Here is a 25481-nt window from a genome sequence, read left to right as displayed (position 1 = left end):
CAGCGGCTGTTAAAATACTCCCTATACATATCCAGGCCTGGTTCTCATGAGATAGTTTACACAGTTTGTAATTTATTGTTCAGGAATGTGGCTAGTTCAGCCATTTTGTGTCTTTAGTATTGCTAAAATAGCTAAGAGCCATTTTGTGTCCTTTCTGATATTAACAAGCATTGTGTATACACGATCTATTTCTACAAATTGCCCCTTCTAAACTGGCATCTAAGCCACTGAGTACCTTCTGTCTCAGCAGAACTATTCAAAAGTAATATAGGGGCAAAAATGTAGTTACAGAGCCACCTATAATTTTTATCATAGTCCAGTATCAGAAAATGTCCCCCAACACGTCCTCCTTTTGGTCCTGGAAGATGGTTACTGAATCCCAGATGACCACAATGATTCAATACGAGGGCAGCAGGGTGTGTTTTAATACGGCCTTTGGGACATGTAACCTCCCAGATGTTCCGTACGTACACCACGCATGTGATTCAAAGATCACCCCTCAAACGAATCCATGTATGTCACATTTAATGTCTTGATATCAATCATTCCTGCCTCCCTGACTAACTCTGCTGTCTGTAATTAAATGTTATTCATACCAGTTTGCAAGTAAGCTCATCTAACAGTCCCACACTCTCTGCCACTAACTTTCACTCTGAAGTAGTTCCTCTGTGTTTTCGTTATTGTGAGAATTTTCGTTAACTGGTGGTAAAGCTTAATTGATTGATTGATCTTGATTCTTCATTCCCTCAGAGTTTCTGCAAGATGTGGGACCATCTCTGGCACTTTATAATCCAAACTCACATGATCCTTGCTAGGTCTATAATGGTGTGCCTCAGGGGTACAAATGTTATAGCGATAGGAGGTTCTGGTGGCGGAGACACAGTATTTTCCTTTTCCTCCGTAAACTTACAATGCATGGGGACAGGTGTAATCTCCAAGACACAACCATGAGTTCTGATTAACCCACATTCGGCCAACTCTCCCTGTCCCACCTGGTGGGGGCATACAGTAATGTCCCCTTTCTCTTTACAACCCGTGAGGGAGATCCCATATATTATTCCTGCGTATAGCAAAGGTCTTGGTGAGATAGTACTCAAGGGGTTAGCCCGTACGATTCCAATGTCCTCCAGTTGGTTGTGAGGGAATGGCCCTGAATCCGGTGTGATGATAAGAGATCATCAGGACCATCACTACCGCCATTACCTCACCCATTTTGCAGTTGGGGATCAATGAGTATACTCTGGTATATACCTGATGGAAGGTGGCAAGAGCTGGGTTGTTTCTTGATTTGCCATACAAAGGCAGCAACAACAACCCACTGCAGTATTTTGCCAAGCATAATTAATGAATCAATCCAATGGAAATCCATGATCATCAATGCTGTCTTGGGGCATGGTACCTGAAAACGAGGGGAATTGAACTAGGCGAATGACCATCATCATGGGGAGCAAGACCAAATTGTTTCCCCAGTTGCAAGATACTGCCAGAACAAATGTCTTATTAATTAATTGGAAAAGTATATTTAAAAGTCATACACCTGTTTCAGAAACCATTACATTTATGTGGGGATGCATTTTTGCATTCTGACCATCATTCCAATATGCCTTCACTTGACTAGTGATTAAAAATGTATATCTATCATGAAACATCACCCCGGAAAAAATCAAATGGTCATCTAACACAGGGTGGATCACAGAATCCCTACAGTGCAGGAGGCCATTCAGCACATTGAGTATGCACCAACCCTTCGAAAAACCACCCGACCTTTTCCAGTGACCTGGCCCTAAGGAGCAATTTAGCATGGCCAATCCACCTAACCCGCACATCTTTGGACTGTGGGAGGAAACCCACACAGCCATGGGGAGAATGTGCAAACTTCACACAGACAGAATCCAGAGATCGGAATTGAACCCAGGTACCTGGCGCTGAGGCCGCAGTGCTAATCACTGCCACCATGCCCAGTAAGAATTTTTTGTTCAATGATCAAACTTCATTACCACAGGAGGACATGGCATTGATTGGCACTTTGCAGTGCTTTGAGACATCTTCAAAAAATGTGATCATGACATTTGTACAGTTGATTCTTTCAGGCGATAGTCAAGTTTGGTCCCACTGGGACTTGTCTAATTACATCTGACTACAGCTTTAATGTGCTATTTCTCCTGGCAGGGCAGGGAAGAGAAAAAGAAAAGACAGTATGGGATTTAACAAAGTTGCTCTTTGAACATTTTTTGTAATGGGTTTGGGGATGTGGGCAATGCTGTATTTGTTGCTTTGAGGTAGTGTCGGACTTTCTTGGAGCCCTGTAATCCTTGGGGTGATAACAACCCCTATGAGAATTCGAGGAATTTGACCCAATGATAATGAATCTATGACAATGGGCTCCAAGTCAGTATGGTACATGGCTCTGAAAGGAACAGAGATGAAATCTTTAAAAGGAAAACTGAGTGATTTGACAAAACTAAAGAAAGTTGTCTAACATTTGCCATGGTTTGATTTTCCATTAAAAGTTTTTAGTTTGATATAAGTATCACTTAAGAGGAGCCAAGCCATTCAATTCAAATACAAAAAAGGTGGCATGGACAAGCTGGGCTGAAGGGCCTGTTACCATGCTGAAAACATCGGTGACTTTACAAAAAGTTGAATGTTTCCAAATGGAGGCATGACGGCACAGTCGTTAGCACTGCTGCGTCACAGCACCAGGGACCCAGGTTCAATTCTGACCTTGGGTTACTGTCTGTGTGGTTTCCATGTTCTCTGTGTACGTGTGGGTTTCCTCCAGGTGCTCTAGTTTCCTCCCAGTCTAAAGATGTGCAGGTTAGTGGATTGATCATGCTAAATTGCCCCTTAGTGTCCAGGTTAGGTTATGGGGATAGGACAGGGCGTGGACATGGACAGGGTGCACATTCGGCGGGTCGATGCAGACGCAATGGGCTGAATGGCCTCCTTCTGCACTGTAGGGATTCTATGATACTATGTGTGATGGAACAACTTTAAAGTTATTTAAATTTAAGTCTCTGCTATTTTCTGAAAAGTATTTCTCAGCCTGGCTGGTTCAAATTGGAGTTTATGAAGATAGCTTCAATGGATGGAAAGAAAATTAAAAAGACCATCACAATAAGAATATGTGGTTCAGTACAACAGCTGTAATAATTAATTTTCTACTTACTAAAGGCGATAATTATATTTATTCTTTTGTTCCTGCGGTTCTTACTCTTCACCAAGCTTGTTCTACATTTGTAGCCCAACTCAGCCTAGTTTGGTGCTGCGCTGCCAGCTTGCAAAGTTCAGATGATCGAGTAAAGAGAAGTGATGAGACCAAACCAAAAAATATAACGCTGCAAAATTAATTTAGATATCCACGCAAATGATAACACCTGTAGAACACAAGTGAAGGCTCACTTTCAGGAGAGGTTGATTATTAGAGATAGAAACCACCATAAATGTAAGTTGCTTCTATTTCTCCTAGTTGAAGAGGTACATGTGCAAAGAGATTTCTTTTTTTTTTTAAATAACCAGTCAAAGCCAAAAAGTTTAAAAAGAATTTTGTGCCTTTATTGGAATGGTGCAAGGCATTAAATACACCACTTTGATCATTAGATTATTTGGTTTAAATCAAAATGAGGCTCTAGAACTACAATACTGGTCCAACAGTCTTTTTTGCAGGAAGAAATGCATTCAGTATTCAGAAAGCACTAGCAGGCATCTGTTAGTATGAATAAGAAATAGTTCCTTAGTTCCCAAAGCACTTGCGGAGTTAGCCATATTTGATATTAGGAAATACAGTTCGTTATTCTTTTGGGAACAGACTGGAGTCACAAATGAGCAGTCATACGACTTGTACAAACTGTTTTGCAGCTTATTAGACGCTGATACAATTTTTTTTTAGGCTTTTCTGAGAAGATATCTCTAGAAGAGCATAGATACACCAGTCAGTGCTGTACACAAACAAGAAATCCACATTTAAAAAAGACAAATTAAAATTCACAATTGATCCTTTCCAATAGTTAGTGCTGGAATGCCTCTTCCTTTGCTAGGAAAGTTTCAGTTTGTACAAGGCAGAGCTTGATGAAATGTCTGTATTTTAGTTATATCAGCCAGCCGTGCTGACAGTAAAAAGATTCCAACTCAAGGCAAAAAAGACCTCCAACATTAATTAAAGGACAAGTACATCTCTGGTTCAGTTCTCAGAAATCCATTTCTCATTGTATTTTGTTTTGAGATTTTTTTCAGGGTGCAATCCCTATTGACCAGTACATCCACAGAGACTTTCACTAAGTATTAATTTTCTTGCCATTTATTATTTTACTTTATAACCTAATTCTCTCGCTTTCCCCACCTGATGTATAAAAAAAATCAGTAAGAAATATAAACACGCTCTTGTATTGTACATATTTGAGTGTACAATTCAAGTATGGGAGAGTTGACATTCTAATCTCACAAATCCCGGTCTTGGATTTCCCACCAGCAAAATTATTTTAGGGCATAAACCTGATCTAAAATCATTATAGAATTTTCTTACAAACTGATCCAAAATGTTTAATAAAATTAAAAAAAAAAAGTTGATATTTTGGCTTCTTTCAATTTAGCCCATTTTAAGACACTTTCAATTATTAAATTTGCCAGCCACATACTGTTTGGTCATCCGTTTTAAAAGTCAAGCCATTTTTAAGAACGCAACACCAGCCATTCAGACATAACAGGTCCCCAAAAGCAAGGCTCCCTTCAGCCCTTACAATATTGAGATCATCCTTAAGACATGACTCCAAAGACAGGATTGTGGCGACAAATGCTGGGGCCAATCTCCTCATAATCTTTTTTGGTGTGGCATACCTGGTAGAACTCCGGCTATAAGAGACAAAAGCATCTCAGGTTAAAGGGTCAAGAGAAAACAGTTGAAATGCTGTAGAATAACGCATTCGGAAATATATTTATTCCATTAAATTATGTTTTAAGGTGGTATCACTAACTACAAACCTTCTTCCAACACCACTCCAGATGTTGATACTGTAATGCAAATTCATATTTCACTGCATGCCTCATCGAATTCCCCGACAACAGGGGTGGGATGTGCAGCCTAATCTGGCATTCATTTTAAATGACTGAACAGCCGATTAATAAATGGACGCTCAGGAGTATAGAATTTGAATATTGCTGGAGAGAAACGTTGTCAAAGCTTTTCGTCTTGCACTCACCAGGACGAGTGCAGAAATACCAAATTTCGAAAGATCACAATAATTTATACCACAGAAGGGTGTGTTAATTAGTTATCAAGTCAACTCTGGCCAAAGTGCTGCCATAGAGAAAGCAACAAGGAGCTATAGGTGCCCCTAGCTCCCAGGTCAAAGAGAATGCAAGGCCTTTTGTTTACAGAGAAAATGGGTCACTGCATATATAAATGTATGCCACTTCCAGAAAGCATAAGTGAACCATGTTACAACCTTGGTTTATTATCTCAGATTGGTTAGTGCAGATATTAGCGCAGTCAACATTATTTAGCAAGTTCTGCCCAATCGTAGTCACATCACACAGTGCATATTTTGCCTTGTGTTTTTTAAGCGTGGGCTGTATTCCGCCTGTTACAAGCTACAACCGAAAGAACATGGTTTGATTCGATCAGCCAGTTGTTGGGATGTACAGCCTAAATACCTGGCATTGCATCAGCACTGAAATTCATACAAGACATTGCTCAATTGTGTCGTAGGCAGACCATCTTTTAGGACTGACGGTAGCATAGAGTGGAAAATATCACCTCCATAGCCACTGGACAGTAGCAAAGTGGAAAGCCTGGCTTAACCTGTTCAAATTTGAGAGATACTTTGCTTCTCCAGGAATTGAGGTAGACGGGGCACTTTACAGGTTCACAACTAATGGCCTTTAGCCCAATTGCAAGTTTGCATGATGGAGCAAATAATGATTGGATCCGGATAGCCACTGCCATTTTAGATTTAATGTGCTCCATTTTTGCGTCAAGCTTACAAGGTGCGCAAAAGACTAGCACCCTGTTCACAAGATTGCTGATAAAATTATGCTAAGTACAGACTTGCAAATGCACCAAGAGCAATTACTTTTGGACCTGGAAAATGCCAGTCTAGCTCAAATTATCCAAGGTATTTTAATAATTCGAACAACGTTAAGTCAGGCCAAAGATATATTCTGCCCATTACATGACAGAGCAATGTCATATAGGAGTATATGAATTCCAGTGCCGGTGCAATGCTAGGTACATCGGCTGTATGTACCAATGATTCGCTGATTGAATCAAACAGCAAGTTCCTTTGGCTGTTCGTAATAAGCAGAATAGAGATCCCACTCAACTAGTCCACACTTTACAAAACCCAAAATAAAACACCTTTTAGATGTGATCTACAATTTGGCAGCTCTTGCTGAACAACCCTCAGCGCACTAATATACACCAACAAGATAATCTCGTAATGTGGTTCATTTATGCTCGCTAGAAGTGACATACGCTCATATACTGGGAACCTTTTTTTTTTTGCATAAAGAAATATGTTCAAGCCTCATGTCTGTTATGAATTACCCAGGAGTTTGGGGAGCTGATTGCTTAATCATGGCAACACCTCAGCCAGAGTAGACTTGCCACCAATCAGCACACTTTTTTGCCTGTAGTATAAATTGCGATAATTTAAAATTTGGCATTCTTGCATTTGTCCTGAGTGCAAGATGAAAAACTTCAGCATCTCTTTTCAACAGATTCATAGTTACATTCACACTGTATAATATTCTTCCACTAAATACTATGACATCTTGGGACTTGCAAATGTTATATGTATATAAACATATGCATCATATATGTTGTAAACATACACCACACAACATTAATATTAAAAAGCTCACTGACTTCTGGAAAGGAAAAACACCTTGGACTATTTCGCAGATTGCAAGATTTCAATGTTTCATTTCAAAAATTATAAAAAGATCACTGGACATGTGCACCACTTGCAAGGCCAGCATTTATTGCTCATTCCTTTGAAAAGTGGTGCTGAGCCACCATTTTGAACTGAGGTCCATCTAATGTAGGAACATGTTAGGAAGGGACTCACCCCCAGGATTTTGACCAGATGGCAGTGAAGGAATGGCAATACCGTTCCGAAATCAGAATGGTGTGTGGCTTAGAGAGAAACCTGCAGGTGAGGTTCCCATGCAATTGCTTCCGTTGTCTTTCTAAATGGCAGGGGTTCACAGAATTTTTATATTTAGACTCCTCCACCTGCGCATGCTGACAAACCCTCACGTAGTCTCTGGCTCTGCGGCTGCACTGATACTCTGAAAAAGCATTCAGTCTCTGGCTCTGCGACTGCACTGATACTCTGAAAAAGCATTCCATCTAATACCACTCCCTGCCTCATACCCATAACCTGCCACATTTTCAGACCGCAATCCAATTCCCTTTTTACTACCTTGAACATGCCTCCGCCATTCTCTGAGAAGTTTGTTCCAGAATCCAAGTACCCTCTGGGTGAAAACTCTTTCCCCCATATCACTTTTATTCCTTATGCCCAATTACTTTGAATTTCTGCCCTCTGTTCTCGAATTGGAAGTTCCTCACTATTTACCCTGCGCATACCACCTCAGGATCTAAAAAACTTCAATCAAGCCTGCTTTTTTCCAAGGAGAAAAGTCCCAACCTCTCCAATCTATCCTCATTGCTGCAGTTATTTATCCCCGGACTCATTCTTTGAATCTCCTTTGTACTAGCTCTAATGCCTTCCCATCCTTCAAATATGATGCCCAGAACTGAATGCAGTACTCCAGATGAGGCCTTAATAGTGCCTTATACAAGTTCAATATGATCTGTTTACCCTTGTACTCAATGTCCTAATGAATAAAGCCTAAGATACTATGCGCTTCATTAACTGTTCTCTCTTTCTCTCAAAATGCCCCGCCATCTTCAATGACTTTTGGGGGAAAATGAAAAAACTAAGAAACAAATACATCAAGATCCCTTTAGCATTCTCCCATTATTTTTTACTGTCCGTCCGTATTCTTCCTGCCAAAGTGAATCACCTCACACTTCTTTGCATTGACCTTTAGATGCCACTTTTGAACGCCCAATTCACGGACATGTCTTCTCCGTTTGATGTTGATGTTTCCAATTTTCGTATCATCTGTAAATTTTGAAATCATCTCCCGACCATCACAGTCTAGGTCCCGACCATCACAGTCTAGGTCATTATTCTACATCAGAAAGACCAAAAGTCCCAACACTGACCCCCATGGAACTCCACTACAAACCTTTCCCCAAGCTGGAAAGAAAAAATTCTCACTATTCTGATTCCTGTCACTCAGCCAATTTCTTATCCAAGTGGTTACGTTTCTTTCATTCCATTAGCTAGAATTTTGATCACAAGTCTGTTATATGGCACTGTATTGAATGCCGTTTGAAAATCCATATACATCACATCAACACTGTTGCCCTTATCAATCTTCTCTTTTACCTCCTCAAAAAAACTAGCAAGTTAAACATGATTTTCCCTTCATTAATCCATGCTGGCTTTTCTTAATTAACCTGCACTGGTTTAGGAGACTATTGATTTTGTTTCAAATTATAGTTTCCAGAGATTTCCCTACCACTGAAGTCAAACTGACTAGTCTGTGGTTGTCAGCTTTATTTTTGCACCCCTTTTCGCAGTATTCCTGTCCTCGGGCACTACCCGTGTCTAAGAAAGACTGGAAGATTATCACTTGTGCCTCTGCAATTCCGACACCTCCCTCAGTGCCCATGGATGCATCTCATCTGGTCCTGGTACCGTATCAATTTTAAGTGCAGATAGCCTAATAACTCCTCATTCGCAATTGTAATTTTTTCTCATGTACGAGTTACCTCCTCTCACATCAGCCTGTGTAGCTAGCATCTTCTTCCTTTATAAAGACAGATGCAAAGTACTTTTTGAATACCTCTGCTATTTCGACTGCCTCTACATGCAAGTCCTCATTTTTATCCCTAATCGGCCCTACTCTTCCACCACCCTCTTAATAATTATACATTCTTAGAAGGCCTTGGGATTCCCTTTTATGTTAGCAGCCAGTCTCTTTTCATGCTCTCTTCTTGGTTTCTTAGTTTTTTCACCTGAGCTCAGCTCCTTCTATATTCAGTCAGATTCATTATTGTATTTTCTGCCCTTAAGTGCACTCCTTTCTTTTCATCTTCACCTCTATTCCCTTCCATCATTGTCTGATATCTTTGTCCTACCTTAACATTGCCTCCAATACTTTTTCTTTGAAAGTGGACCATCGTTCTACCAACATTTGATTCCAATCCACTCGACTCGGATTCATTCTCATCCCATGGAAGTTGGCTACCCACAATTAATTATCCCTGCTTTGGATTGTTCCATGGCCAATCTAAACTTCATTATTGCTGGTCTGGAAGGTGCCTTGCTGCATGCATCTTGTAAACTACCACCACTGTGCATTGGGGGGGCAGCGTTCTTTGTCCTGGATGGTGTCCAGCTTCTTGAGTGACTCAAGAAGCTGCACTCATCCAGGCAATTGGAGAATATTCCATCACACTTCTGACTTGTACCTTGCGGATAGTGAACAGGCTTTGTTGAGTCACCAGATAATTCCCAGCCTCTGATCTGCTCTTATAGCCACAAAATCACGAGCAAGCTTAGTTAAGATTGAGGTAAATGATAAGGTCCCACGTTGGTGATGGTGGGGGATTCAGTGATGGTAGCTCCATTGAAGGTCAAGGGATGCATCCCTTGACCTTCAATAGTTAGAATTTCACTTATTGGAGATGGTTATTGCCTGGCACCAACATGGTTTGGACGCCACTTAACAGCCCAAGCCCAAATGTTGTCCAGGGCTTCTTGCATATGGACATGAACCACTTCAGTATTTGAGGTGTTAAGAATGGTACTGGATTTATTTAAAACCAATAATAGCTTTGGTTGATGAAAGCCTCGACTAAAAAAAAAAAAGAACCAAATCTTGCATATGATAAAACAAAATTTGGCCATTCTGGAAAGGCAGAAGGACATTAATATTTACCATAGCCAACCTTTATGTATTTTAAGAGTGAAAAAATATAAAGTACATGCGCATATATATATATATATATTTGTATATATAGTATTACTCACAGTGGATGCTAGCATAGACCCTCCAAACCATACAGCATATCTCTGCATGTGGTGGGTGATTACTTGAACATCAATTGGTTTAGGCTGCAAAAAAGGAATATGATTATATCAAATGTGTGTAAATTATACTTCAAAGTGCACAATTCTCAAACAGTCAAATTGAGATCTCTAATTTTATTGAAAGCCAATCACTGCAAACCTATTAATTTAGAAGGATTTTAAGAAACCTTCAAATCAGCTGTCCAGGACAATTTTTTTTCAAACTATATAAAAGATTCTTCACGATTCAAAATATCTGGTACTTATTTGTCACATAGGCCGACACCTATGATGTGAGAAGCATTCAGCTCTAGTCTGGATGCTAATTTTTCCCTCAGTCGATAAACGTCCTACCAGGATTATTGATTCCTTCGGAATGGAAGTTACAAATAATCTTTGGCATGAGGAAATTGACGCACAAGAATCCTTTGAATTGCTTCTCATTATTTTTGTCTCCAACATGAAACAGTTGTATAATCTATGGCTGTCATTATGCCAATTATATATGGTCACCAAACATAGTGAACTCCCTTGAGATGGATGTCCATTGTATTTTCTTGGAGCAACGCCTCAAATAATAGCAATAATAATCCCTGCACTGAAAACCAGCAGGCACAATTGGCAAGAAAACGCATCTGGAGATGTTTAAAGATAAACACTGGAGTATTTTGGATACTGGAGGCTGATTTATAAACTAATCACAGCTGGACATCACTCATTAAGTGAAAAGTTCTTCAATGGGAAATTAAGTTATTGAATTTATAGCACATATGCTACCATTGACAAGCAACACATTTAGCAGATGCCTCAGTATTTTGGATGTTAAGAACCCAGTCGAGAACCCAACTATTTGCAATTTGTAAAACTGTGATGAAATGTTACTGCACCACAAGAGTAATAACACTGACCAATAGGTATTATGTATTTTAAACCAAACTTCAATTTAAACACATAATTAGTCACATTAGCAAAGAAAGGATTTTACAGTTAAGTTATGTAAAAGAGAAAACCTTAACTTACTTCTTAAACCTGCCACTATATTCCAATTAAGCAAACCAATATATTTCAAATATCATTCATGAATAAAGTTAACAGCCAGGTTTCTACTTGCTTTTCTCGGTGCAGAATCTTTGGAGAGCGCTCCTTTCAGGACGAAACTGAAACATGAGAGTTCTAGAACCAAATGACTTTGCAGACATACCTGGCTCCTCCATCAACTGGACCCAAAGCCTAAAGCATTCTTTTGTCTCTTCTTACAAGATGCCATTGTGCTAAACAGCTGCCTTGTAAAGCAGAACAAGGGCAGCAGCGTGGGTTCAATTCCCATACCAGCCTCCCCGAATAGGTGCCGGAATGTGGCGACTAGGGACTTTTCACAGCAACTTCACTTGAAGTCTACTTGTGACAATAAGCAAATTTCATTTCATTTTTATTTGACTTGTGTATAGCCAGGACCATACACAATATCCCTCAAATTATCTACACCCCAGTGATCCTTCAAACCCAAACAATATTCCATTAGCTAGCTATCTGTAAACAAGAAAATGGTTCTCAAGATCTATTAGCAGAATACCACCTGCAAAGAAATGAATATCTCACTTTTACGACACCTTAATCACAGCTTCAGCAGTCATAGTGCCTGCATGCATCTTAACCCAGGTTTTAGTATCACTACAAAATGTATAAAATGACAATTTGTTCCATTCATCACAATTGGTAATTTATTTCCCTACATATAGCCTTGAAATCAAACAAATTTTGAATTCTATGGTTGTCTTTGAAACATTTATTTGACTGATACATGGAGGGTTATTTTGAATTTCTCCTTATAGATTAAATTGTTCAATATTGTAGGTCTAATGCTGCATTAAATAGTCTATTGTCTTAATAAAGTAAAACAACTGCCATTTTCTTGCCTTGATAAAACATTTTTGGACTGTTAAGTACTTGTAAATTCAGGCTCCAAAGGAAAGATCTGATAGATTCCCATTAGTTATGAGGCAAAGGTCTAAGCAGGTCTTGGAAATTAAGATAGGAAATTAAGATAGGATGAGAGTCTCAGAACAACCCACTTCTTCCTTTCTAATTTCAAATCAAATAAATCTGATTCTGTGATCTTTAAGCCTAAAGAATGCGACTAAACATGAATCCATCACAATGGTCATTTTAAAATTATTTCATGGGATGCAAGCTAGGAAAGCGACCATTTGTGTCCATTCCTAACAAGAGGTTATGTTGAGTCACCTTCTTGAACCACTGCAATCCATCTCGTATAGGTACATCAACTATACTGTTGGAAAGGTTATTCAAGGTTTTTGACCCAGTGGTAATGAAGGAAGTGCAATATAGTTGCAAGTCAGGATGGGTTGTGGCTTGGACAAGAACTTGCAGGTGTAGTGTTCCCATACCTTTTCTACCCTAGTCTTTCTAAGTGCAGAGGTTATGGATTTGGTAGATGCTTTTCAAGGAAACTTGGCAAGATACCTTCTGTGCTAATTTGAACTGCTCTCAGAAAGGCCAAGCAATAAATATGAATCAAGCTGCATACTCATTTTAAAGACCACTTTGTGAAAAACGAGTAAAAAAACAAACTTGTTTCCCTTGTATGGATTTATAAATAGCCTAATCAAATTACCCCAACATTACAGCCCATGTGTCACCTTTGCAGCACTGCTTTGCAGATAAACATAATACAACAATTGATGCACAGCAGGGTCCTGGAACAGCACATTAATGAACGACCAGATAATCTGTTTTTGGTGTGTGGAAGCAACACCGAGCAAGACACCCTTCTTTTACTTGGACATGGTCCAGGAGAACAATACAGGACTTCATTTAACATACCATAAAGATAGCATCTCTGACAAAGCAGCATTATTTTAGTGCTGCACTAAAGCTTAGGACAGTGGTTCTCAAACACTTATTGGTTGAGGGACCTAATTTCAAATTATTGCAGTTCGGGAATTATAATATAGACGACTCATCCCACATCCCCACAAAGCCTTGTCAATCTAAGTTTTACCTGAACGCAGAGAGTAATAGAGGCAAGGTCACTGAATATTTTTAAAGGTGAGTTAGATTGAGAAGGGAGTCAAAAGGTAAGGAGAGTTGAGGCCACAATCAGATCAGCAATGATGTTATCAAATGGCAGAGCAAGCTTGAGGGGTTGAATGTCCTAATCCTGCTCCTAATTCCTATCTTTGTATATATGATGTTATATGAAAGCACTGCCTATAAAGAATGTTTTAATAATGAGTTTCAGAAATTAGATATTTATTTAAAGACATGAATGAGATCATGGCACCCAAAGCCGATACAAACGTGCCCACCCAGAAGGCTGGCCCTGCATCACAGACTCCTTGGAAAATCTCTGCACCTAGTTTGTGCACTTAAAACTGAAATGATGTGGAGATGCCGGTGTTGGACTGGGGTGAGCACAGTAAGAAGTCTTAAAACACCAGGTTAAAGTCCAACAGGTTTGTTTCAACTGAAACTGAAAGATCTTGAACCCAAAGCTGCTGACTCAGAAGAGTGAGGTCACCAATTTGAGTAATATTTGCAATTTCAGATTTAAAAAAACATTCAGTGCACCAAAGCTTCAGTTTGAATACAAGTGTTTGTGCAGTCTGCCAAACAGCATGCCAATGGAGAGCATGAAAAACAGGCAAGCTTTAAGAACATTTTTTTCCTTCAAAATCGATTTTCAACGAAAGTAGTGACAAAACTAGCAAGCACATTTATCTTTGGACTGTATGTTGGATATCCATTTTGATTTAATTTATTACAACAAACCTTTAGTTTTCCACCACTCAATTCTTCACTTAGTTTAAGTCTGGCATCTACTGTCCTCTTTAAATCTCTTTGTAAACGGCGTCCAAAATCTCTAAACATGGTTGAGCCACCAGAGAGGACAACATTCTGAAAGACACACAACATTTCTTCAGCCTTAAACCGTTCAGGGCTTTGCACAATTTTCATCTTTATCCAGACAATACACAAAGTTGATAGCAAGCTATTAAAGGAAAGTTATTACTTTTCATGCTAACCAATTGTGCTACCAACTAATGTGGAGCTTTTATTTGGTCACAATGAAGAATATTGGAAAGCTCAACAAAAAAAAAAAAAGTAGACTAGAATTTTCAAACAGATTTTCCAAACTAATGAGAGCAGATGGAAAATTCAGAGCACAGAAATTTAAAGAATTGTGAATATTATCTAAATTTTGATAAATCTTTGGAGCATGTGTAAATAAATTATAAATCGTGAAAAAAAAATCCAAGATGTAATTGACAGAAATAGTTAAAAATAATAAAATAAAATAGAGTTCTGGAAATAAAGATAACTTTAAAAGGATAAAAGTAACAGGAGTAGTATGCTCACTAAGAAAGCCAGAACCTTGGGGAATAGGGAAGTTGTGTTACCAAAATATGAGGGCAAAGATAATTATAATAAAGACTGTGTTTCTTTAAAATATGATGGCCGGAAACAAAAACAAAAAATCAATCATACCAAAACAGTAATACCAGTATGTGACATAGGAGGGTAAAAGACCAAAACTACATGTTGAAGTAAATATGCAACTTTCAAATTGCCATTGGTCAGTTTCCTTTCTTGGGTATGAATCTCCATTGAGCTTTCAGATGGGGAGCCTCACTTGCCCATACCACAATGTTTCCAAACAGTATCTGCTCTAATCATTTTTTTATGTTGCCATATTCAGTGAATTCTTATTGCTATGCATTCTCTGTAAAGGTAGGTTATAGCACATTATATGAACAATGTCTATTGTGACTGAGCAGCAAGTAAGTCTATCAAAGATCTGTAGAACTAACAGGGGAATTGAAAAAGGGCAGAAAGCACCCTATCATATTGATAAATATCAAATATCAGGGCAGTAAAAGATATTTGGTTCAGTGGGATTTAATACAGCATAAATTACAACAGATCTATACCGAACATTCCTTCAAAAGTTCTTCCTGCGGGTAAAATTAATGACTTAGAAAATGGATGTGGCTTTAAGGGTTCTTAAACAATAAATCTCAAAGAGACTTTTATTTTTCTTTATTCTTTTATGGAGTATGGCCAGCATGTGTTGCCCGCCCCTAATTTCCCTTGATCTAAGGGACTTAAATGGTCTAGTAAGTGTCAACCATATTACTATGGGTCTGGAGTAATTTTTTGGCCAGGCAGAGTAAGGATGGCCCATATCCTTCCCTAAAGGACATTTGTGAACCAGGTGCATTTTCACTACAATTGATAAGTTTTATGGTCACCATTATTGAGACTCGCTTTTAATTCCAGATTTTATTAATTGAATTTAAATTCCAGCAGTTGCTGTGGTGGGATTTGAATGTGTGCCCCCAAAGCATAGGGGCTGGTTTAGCACACTGGGCTAAATAGCTGGCTTTTAAAGCAGACCAAGGCAGGCCAGCAGCACAGTTCAATACCCGTACCAGCCTCCCCGAACAGGCGCCGGAATGTGGCGACTAGGGGCTTTTCACAGAAACTCCATTGAAGCCTACTTGTGACAATAAGCGATTTTCATTTCATCAGCCTGTCTCTGGATTACTAGTTCAGTGACATTATCACTATGCTAGCACTGCGTCTCACACAAACCGGGAAATTTGGATGTATGCAACAAATTGGTTGAAGAGTAGAAAACATGAGCATTTTTTTTCCCGTATTGAGTTAGGTGCTACAGTATCGGAATCATTATTGTTTCTAATCAACATTCATGACAAACTTGGAAACCTAGTTCAAATTGATCAAACATTTGCAAATGAAAAGGTAGAAAAGGACGAGTATGATTTGGATTCAAAGGTTACAGTACCTTCCCAGGTACTTAGAAAACTAGCTGATGTGCATATGTACAAAGCAATAATTCCACACATTTGGAACACTAACCTTATAAAGTGGACGTCTAACATCAATGGGACAGTTCTGAATGACTTCATCTACTACTTCTGAGATGGGTTGTGTGAAATCAGGATTTGCAAACTAGATGTAGAAAATCATCATGTTAGTTACCAGTAACAAACCTGGATAATATAATTCAGATGGTGATTGAAATATTGTGATGAAAAGGTTAAGTACAGCAAATAAAAGTTACCTCTGGATGAAAGAAAATTTCAGGACCCAAAAATCGCTCATAGCCTACATCAATGGTGAATTCTTTTTTGGAGATGGCATTGACTCCAGTGTACTGTTTGATCCATTTAGTACCATCTGTATCATATTTGCTGAATTCTTTTACCAAGTCTGGGCAAACATAACTAAAACGTTCCTTTAGTAGACAGAAATAAAACAAAAGTAAGCAAATCTAGGTTCACACTTACTACCCATCAAAATCAGTCCTTACAAAACCGAACACAAACTATTTGTCAATCATCTCCGAAGGCGACATGTAAATATTGTATTAATCACAATAAATTGCCAAATATGTATGCAATAGTTAAAAATGCAAATCCCTACCATACATATTTCAATATACATTGAAATTAAATAGCGCTTTGCACTGTACTATTCAAGCTTGCTATATGAACAGGGATTCTTAAAAATAATTCTGAGATTGCTTCCATATAAAGATATACTAACCGTCAAGGGGCCTATGTATCATATGGTGTGATAAGGTACTACCACAAAATATCCCACTTTAGATTCATTGCCTGGCATGAGTAAGTTGATTATAGACAGGGTGAGTAGGATTTTAAAAGATTTTCCCTGAATTAAGTGAAGAGGGGAAAATAAATAGCCATTACTCCCAATGGCCATTATTCAGTAGAAGTGCATATGTATGTGATGGTGAGGAAAGCTGCAACCTTCAACCTTTCATGGCCCAACAGTTTGCAAAGAAACTCACCACTGAGGCTCCTATAAACAGCCACTTGGATGGAATATACGCCGATAGCAAGAGATCTAGGCATCTTGGGCTTGATTCTCCGCTCCTCGACACCAAAATCACATTCGGCGACGGGGTGGAGAATCCGCTTTACCGTCAAAATCGGAGCGGCGCCGGTTTTTGAATTCTCCGCCCCCTGAAAAGCAGCTTACTCATGGAGTACGCCACGCCGATTATCCACCGCCTCAGGCCATTATCTGAGGTCCACCCCTCGATGTTCCGTCCCCGACCGACCGAATTCCCAACAGCCTGGGACTCTCATGGTCCCAGCTGTTCGGGAACCTCACGTGGCGGCTGCAGACTCGCCATAGTCAGGGGTCGATCGGTGGGTGGGGGGGGGGGGGGGGCTTCATTCGGGGCTGGGGGCTTTGTGGGCAGGCGGTCTGGGGTGCGTGAGCGTCCGATGGGGCACTACTTTGGCGGTCCAGGTCTGTGGGCTGAGTCAGCCATGGAGCACGGAACAGCCGCTGCAGGCAGCCGCCGTGCACATGCGCAGCCTCTGAACTGGAAGTGCTGGTGTGGGCCGTATCGGCAGCTAGAGCGGCGAGCTTTACGCTGCCTCCCTGCTAGTCCCCAGCAAAACAGGGAATCGATGGCCTTTTGACGCCAGTTTTCCTGGAGTTAAAGACCACCGTTTTCACACTGGCGTGGGGACTTCGTCTCCAAAACAGAGAATCCAGCCCCATATTCCAGTTCAAGCCACTGTCCTCAGGAGAAGAGGTGAAAATGGAGTACAAAGAAAATATTTAATCTTTTCATTGTTCAAAATACTTTCAACTTTTATCAAAAGGTAAATTTCCCAAAAGAATGCAAACAGAGCTGTCAATTCTAGTTTTACATGTTATGCAAGAATTTTGTCTTATTCAAAATGAATGCAGCTTGTGTGTTCTATCACAATTTAATATTGAAGTTAAGCTATAATGGTTAATTTATATAGACATGAAAATTTCCCAACTGTTGCGCACCGAAGTCTGAAAAATTGCAATATCTAAAAATATTAAACTGACAGCTGCCAGTGTGTTTGTTTGTCAACCAGAGGTGCCAATAATGAGATTGTGTAATGCACTTATGTATCAAAAATATGCACATTCCAGTACCAGAATACAAACACTTCACAGGGCTTGCAGTTTACATTTGGAAAGGTGTTCTTGATCAAATAAAGATCACTTAAATGTTTTTTTTAAACTGTGACTGCAATAAACACCAAAGTTAATTTTGTTGCTGCAGTGTCTGTGTAGTAGCGTCTTGTGAAAAATATACTATCTTTAGTTTGTTCGAAATACAAAACTACATTGCTGTTGTCTGCTGAAACAAAGAAAGGTAACAATGTACCTTTGGCTTTTTCAGAGCAAGTATAAACAATTAAATACCACTTAATTTTGAAATATGTTAAAATGAACTAAAATGATATAGATCATCATATTGCTAAACTGTGTATAACATTATTTCCTTGCAAGTCCAGAAACGTGCAAACAAAACACTTCAAATCTTCACCCATCAGTTGGCACTTACTTTTATCATATTTCTAGAAGTCTTCAGTATATTCCCACTATTCCTGTTAATTCAATCATAGAATTTACAATGCAGAAGGAGGCCATTCGGCCCATTGAGTCTGCACCGACTCTTGGAAAGAGCATCCTACCCAAGGTCTACACCTCCACCCTATCCCCATAACCCAGTAACTCCATCCAACACGAAGGGCAATTTTGGACACCAAGGGCAATTTATCATGGCCAATCCACCTAACCTGCACATCTTTGGACCGTGGGAGGAAACCGGAGCACCCAGAGGAAACCCACGCACACACGGGGAGGATGTGCAGACTCCGCACAGACAGTGACCCAAGCCGGAATCGAACCTGGGACCCTGGAGCTGTGAAGCAATTGTGCTATCCACAATGCTCCGTGCTGCCCACTTTAAAATGGAGAGAATAGGTCAGAGAACATCAAATTATCCAATTGCTTGAATTAAAAATAGCACAGGCAGTGCTTTTGCTTAGAAAAAGTGTTTAAATTAATAAGTTGAATTGACTAATGACAAAGGGGAATTTGCTGCAGCCAATTTTTGTTAAAGTGACATGTGAATTAATATAAATCAAGAGTCCAGAACGGTTTTATTTTATAGATTTTTTTAAATTAGAATTTACAGTGCTGAAGGAGGCCATTCGGCCCAGAGTCTGCACCGGCCCTTGGAAAGAGCACCCTACCCAAGCCCACACCTCCACCCTATCCCAGTAACCCCACTTAACCTTTTTGGAGACCAAGAGCAGTTTAGCATGGCCAATCCACCTAACCCGCATATCTTTGGACTGTGGGAGGAAACCAGAGCACCCGGAGGAAACCCACGCACACACAGGGAGACCGTGCAGACTTCGCACAGACAGTGACCAAAGCCGGGAATCGAACCTGGGATCCTGGAGCTGTGAAGCAACTGTGCTAACCGCTATGCTACCGGGATGCCCGTATTTTCTCATACTAATGTTTATTTACTGCTGTTGTTAAAATAAAGCACGAAGATGATGGTCCTTTAGTGGAAGAAAGAGCTTTATTTACAATGCTGATGAGGAAGGCAAGAATGAGTAAGTAAATGGAAGGATATATTTTATTGCAACTGGAATAGTAATGATATGGCACTCAAGATTAAAGATTTAAAAAATCCACCAAGTATTGGCAATTTATTTTTTTTAAAATTAAATTATGCGGCAATTTAGCGTGGCTAATCCACCTACCCTGCACATCATTGGGTTGTGGGACCCACAGAGATAACGGGAGAATGTGTAAACTCCACACAGAGTGACCCCTGGGCCCGGATTAAACCCAGGTCCTTAGCGCTGTGAGGTAGCAATGCTAACCACTATGCGACTAAGTATTTGCAATTTCTAAGGTTGTAACGCAAAACATTTTAGTTGCTGCAAAGCAGAAGTCACTACATAACTTTGGAATTTGGCCCCGACCTGACTTCAATGGGGTAGAAGAGGCTTGCTGAAAAAGGCAGTTGCATTGGTTGAGTTTGACAGTGCATGGCATTTAACGGTGGTGTACTTAAATAAGTGTGTAAAGTGCTGAGGAATCACATTAAACTCCACTGATGCATTAGAAATTCAGCCAGTGTCTCGTTAAAATCTTGAGTGTTAACTCTCAGCTTAGCTCAGAAAACAACTAAACTTTAATGTTCAGGAGCAAAGCCTTTCTGACCTGATCATCTAAATTGCATTCAGGTAGCATAAACACGGTAATGAAAACAAGCTCAATACATATTGGGCTACTGATCTAACAGCAGTAGCCACAGAATAACTAACTGCATTTTAAATAGACGTGTTAGCTTAGTGCCGTTCCAATATAATTACTACACTCTACTTCAGCAAATGAAATGTATTGATACCTTGAACCTGGATGGAAAACAATCATAGATTTGTAAAGAGCAGGTCATATCTGATGAACTGGATTGAACTTTTTGAAGTGATTAAAGATGAACAAGCAAATGTCTTTGGCTGTTATTTATATGGACTCCCGGCAGACATTTGATAAAGTCCCACATAATATAGACTGCTAGCCAGAGCTGAAGCCCAGGGGATTGAGGGCAGACAACTGACCTGGTTAGGAAATTGGCTGAGCGACATGAGACAGAAAATAGGGATAAGCAGGGACTCTAGTTGGTTCGATGTGACGAATGGTGCACTGCAAGATTCTGAATTTGGGGCCTCGCGTATTCACCATATTTATTTATGTCTTAGATGATAGGATAGAAACCCGCATGGAAGTTTGGTGATGACAAAGTTAAGTGCCATTATAAACAGTGTAGATGGAAACAAAAATTGCATAGATATTGACAGTTTACATGATTGGCTATACTGTGGCAAATGTGAAGTCAGTGGAGCTATAAAGAATAAGCAGTACATTCTAAATGGGAAAAAAAACTGGCCTTCATACCCAAAGGGCTAACATAAAGCGAGGTGGTGGGTGGCAGGTAGGGGTATAAGTCATGTGATTGCATTACAAAGTCCTCTCTGGACCATATTCTAGAGTACTGTTGAGTAGATCTGTGCACACCTCAGGAAAGATATATTGGACTTTGAAAGAGGGCAGCGAAGGTTTACCAGAATGATACCAGACTTCAGGAGTTAAGTTGTAAAGCGCTGTAAAGCAGGAGGCGATTTGGTTAAGGTTTTCAGGATATTAAAGGGAACAGACAAGGTAGATAAAAACTACTCGCAATTGTGATAGAAGTTTGGAATTTTTACACCACTGACAACTAATATTAGAACAAATGCAAATTTTAACTCAAATTGAGATTTTTATCAAAGAGATCTTGAGCAAAGGTGGGTACATGGCATTAAGTTGCAGATCAACTGTGATCTCAATGAATGGCAGAATAACCTTGAGGTGTTAAATACCCACTCCTGTTCCTATAACTGAAAATGTTGAACATTCTATGTTTAATTCAGAATTAGAGTTAAATGAATACGAAAACAGTTATGAAGAACAGAAAATTTCCATTTACACCAAGTGTTTCCAATCAAATTAGTTTAAAATCATAGTCACGGTTGCATCAGTAAATAGCACACAAGATCCCAGAAACAAATAAAGAAACCAGGAGAATCAAGTGCTCTTTTTCAAACCGCATCCTCAGATCTTTTACGCCCAAGCTGACAAGTACTGATAAATCTCTTGTATAGTACCTGCTGATAATGGAGCACGAGAGCCAGACTTCAGTGCCAAATAATGCTGAGTCAGGATTGAACTACAAATTTTGACTTGGGAAAGAGGCTATTTAAGCTAAACGTTACCCCTAGCTATAATATCTGATCTGCAGCCAGCCTGGTGTTTTGATATGATCTATTTTTACAGCTATTTGGACCTTGACTAGATTATGCCACTGTTTCCCTGGTCAGCCTCATTGTTCTGTTGTGTCTCACTGACTTGGTGTCAAATTTTGTTTGATAATGCTCAGGGAGCACCTTTGGGCTGTTTTACTCTGCAAAGACAGCCTATATAAATGCATGTTATTGTTACTGTACCTTTACAGCCTTCGCTGTTTCCAGGGACTGCTCGGGGGGTATTCCCACCTCTCGATCTCTCAAAAGTTGCTGGATGAAGTATGTAATATCACGACCAGCAATTGGAATGTGTTTAATGCAACTACCAATCACGTATCCTTCAGCCTTTTAAGGGCAAGAAAAAACAAGAAAAAACATATGAAATATTATTAATCCAGACAATGGAGCACTTGGAAGTGTCTCAAAACAACAGAAAACCTCAAGTCAACACAATTTACTTTTGGCATAGATCATGGACCATAAATCACATTCATTTCAATTTCAAAGACAACAGAAATGTTAGAAAAAAGGCGCATGGGGGAAATACAATAAGTGCAGGAAGAACACATTCAGATGGCTTTGTTCCTATTTGATCTCGTCGTGTTATCAAATTCACAAACTGTATTTGGCTTATGAATATGTTCAGTACGAAGTCTTACAACACCAGGTTAAAGTCCAACAGGTTTGTTTCGATGTCACTAGCTTTCGGAGCGCTGCTCCTTCCTCACCTGAGGAAGGAGCAGCGCTCCGAAAGCTAGTGACATCGAAACAAACCTGTTGGACTTTAACCTGGTGTTGTAAGACTTCGTACTGTGCTCACCCCAGTCCAACGCCGGCATCTCCACATTATGAATATGTTGACATCACTATTTTACTCAGGAGGACGCAGAGGTGTTTGATCGGTTGGAGTGGCAAGGTTTTTGGGAAGGTATGGGTTTGGGCCGAGATTCATGGCATGTGTGCGGTTCCTTAATGTGGCACCAAGGGAGTGTGAGGATCCCTCTATAATCTTGCTCCAACATATTGCTACAACACCTCATAACATTAGAATAATAATCTTTATTAGTGTCACAAGTAGGCTTTCATTAACACTGTACACTGCATTGAAGTTACTGTAAAAATCCTCTAGTCACCCACTACAGAGCCTGTTCGGGTACACCGAGGGAGAATTCAGAATGTCCAATTCACCTAACAAACACGTCTTTCGGGACTTGTGGGAGGAAACTGGAGCACCTGGAGGAAACCCGCACAGACACAGAGAACGTGCAGACCCTGCACAGACAATGACCCAAGCCAGGAATCGAACCAGTGACCCTTGTGCTGTGAAGCAACAGTGCTACCCACTGTGCTACTGTGCCAATGAATTAAACGCAACGCAGAAGTATTGGGACAGAAATTAAAACTGCTTGGCAATAAATCAATGAACTAGGCAATCAATTGGGTCAAGAATTAAAATCTCATCCGGGGGCAGTGATGGAAGCAAGAGTCAGCATCTAAGAATTATATTTTTTTGTAAAAAAAACAATATAATTCTTTTTCTTTATTGTCACAAGTAGGCTTACATTAACACTGCAATGAAGTTACTGTGAAAAGCCCCTAGTCACCACGCTCCAGTGTTTGTTCAGGTACACAGAGGGAGAATTCAGAATATCCAATTTACCTAATTAAAAGATGAAAAAAATCATATATAATAGTGGAGCACAAATCAGCTTACAATGTTTGAATTGTTGTAGTCAATTTTTCAAAACAGCTAGAGCTGAATGATGTTGGGAGGCACAATTGGGATGACCAAAGAGAAATGGGCGGCACTGTGGTTAGCACTGTTGCTTTACAGCACCAGGGACCCAGGTTCAATTCCCGGCTTGGGTCACTGTCTGTATGGAGTCTGCACGTTCTGTCAGTGTCTGTGTGGGTTTCCTCCGGGTGCTCCAGCTTCCTCCCACAAGTCCGGAAAGACGTGCTTATTAGGGAAATTGGACATTCTGAATTCTCCCCCAATGTACCCGAATAGGCGACAATAGTGTGGTGACAAGAGGATTTTCACAGTAACTCCATTGCAGTGCTAATGTAGGCCTACTTGTGACACTAATAACGATTATAATATTGTTATTGTGAATGCATGAGTAGAATACGTCAACAGGAAGTTAAAAATTGTAAGTTCAGAAGTATTTTAAAGCATTACAAAGTTTGAATGCCATATGGTTACAATGAAAGGTTGCAATGCTAAATTTCCAATACAGAAAAGATAAAATGGTCAAGAAGTTCATGCATACTGTATGTAAAACATGTGGCGTAGAACACAAGAGGCTCATAGAGTAGGTGATTAATCCATCTGCACAGGCAAGAGCAATCTGAACTGTTGTGGTGGTAACAGGACTCAGACTTTTGCATGACAATATATATTCTGTTCGAGCAAAAATGTTTTCCACCTTCAGATACTCTTACTCCAAGAGCATATTTTTTCTTTCCCTGGGTTCTACTGTATACTCTATTATCTAGTGTCAACACACTATATCTATATATTAAATTACTGCTATTCCAAGCTGTCCTTGACTAAATGAAGTTTCATCCCAGTCGAACAGAACTAATCTTTCAGTTCCATTTACCAAGCTTTGCAGCTTTTACTGCTTAAAGTATTTATCCAATTTAACCTAAGTCACTACCTCAAAACATCAGAAACAAATAGGCCATTCAGCTTTGAGAGCACATTCTGTCTTTTAATCGATGATGATGCATATATGCCTCCATTTATTTCACTCTGCAACAAAACTTCAACAAGCTTGTGTGTGCAAGATTTTTCTGAGCAATGCTGCTCACATAATTGATAGTCCCTTATAACTGAGCATCTCGTGGAGGGAGTCACCCCAGTGGCCTGGGGGGATTATGTGGCTAATATCTCATTGTTGTCTGTGGGACCTTGCTGTGCTCAGATTGATTGCAGTGTTTCATACATTTCAACAGGGACCACATTTTAAAAGTACTTAAGTGGCTGTAAAACACTTTGGGATGGCCTGAGTTTTTGAAAGGCACTGAAGAAATATCAGCCAGAGGGAATAATCTTTCCCTGCTGAATAGAAGAAAACATGAATTTAAAATTCCTCATCCTTTCTTTGCTCCAGTGGAAATCACCTCCGTATTTCAAACCCCTTTTCATAACTAGTTTCTTGTTCCTGATATAAAAGTTAAATGTTTCATTGGTTTAATGCCCATGACTGCGATAGTACTCTAACCATTATTTTGTAAATATCAATGTTGCTTCTTGTATGTTAAATTACTATACACAAAATCTATAATATTGCTTGTTGTTTTTTTTTTAAATTACTTTCCAATTGTGCATAAATTTAAAAAACTGTATTTCAAGTTCATTTATACCTTTGTGTCTTTCAAGTATTACTGAAGTATTTTACAGCCCTTCTCAATGTTTTAACAAACTTGTGCACCAAAAGCAAATTGATTACAGCCTGTACACCCAAGTACAAATAAACTGTTTAATACAGCAAAAGAAAAAGATTGGCCTAGTTCTGATTTTGGGATATTGCACTGTTAACACATCTCCAGTCCAAACAACCATTTACCAACACCCAAATGTTTCCCACTGGGAAAAGTACATTCCATCAAA

At 39.5% G+C, this 25481-nt stretch overlaps 1 protein-coding gene across 1 annotated transcript in view; it reads right to left on the bottom strand.

The window, feature by feature from the left end:
• Positions 1–3533: 3533 nt before the first annotated feature.
• The window catches only part of actr3 (actin related protein 3), a 74205-nt gene continuing 52257 nt past the window's right edge, over positions 3534–25481 (bottom strand). The window contains exons 7-12 of the mRNA XM_072472991.1: positions 22064–22207; positions 16258–16431; positions 16053–16145; positions 13941–14066; positions 10110–10193; positions 3534–4848 (exon numbers count right to left, since the gene is read on the bottom strand). Of these exons, the coding sequence (XP_072329092.1) occupies positions 4753–4848; positions 10110–10193; positions 13941–14066; positions 16053–16145; positions 16258–16431; positions 22064–22207 (717 nt within the window). The 3' untranslated portion in view covers positions 3534–4752. The remainder of the gene's footprint in view (positions 4849–10109; positions 10194–13940; positions 14067–16052; positions 16146–16257; positions 16432–22063; positions 22208–25481) is intronic.

Source organism: Scyliorhinus torazame, chromosome 2 (assembly GCF_047496885.1).
Source record: "Scyliorhinus torazame isolate Kashiwa2021f chromosome 2, sScyTor2.1, whole genome shotgun sequence".
Classification (NCBI taxonomy): domain Eukaryota; kingdom Metazoa; phylum Chordata; class Chondrichthyes; order Carcharhiniformes; family Scyliorhinidae; genus Scyliorhinus; species Scyliorhinus torazame.
The sequence above is the reverse complement of the archived record's forward strand: the minus strand, read 5'-3'. Positions and strand labels throughout refer to the sequence as shown.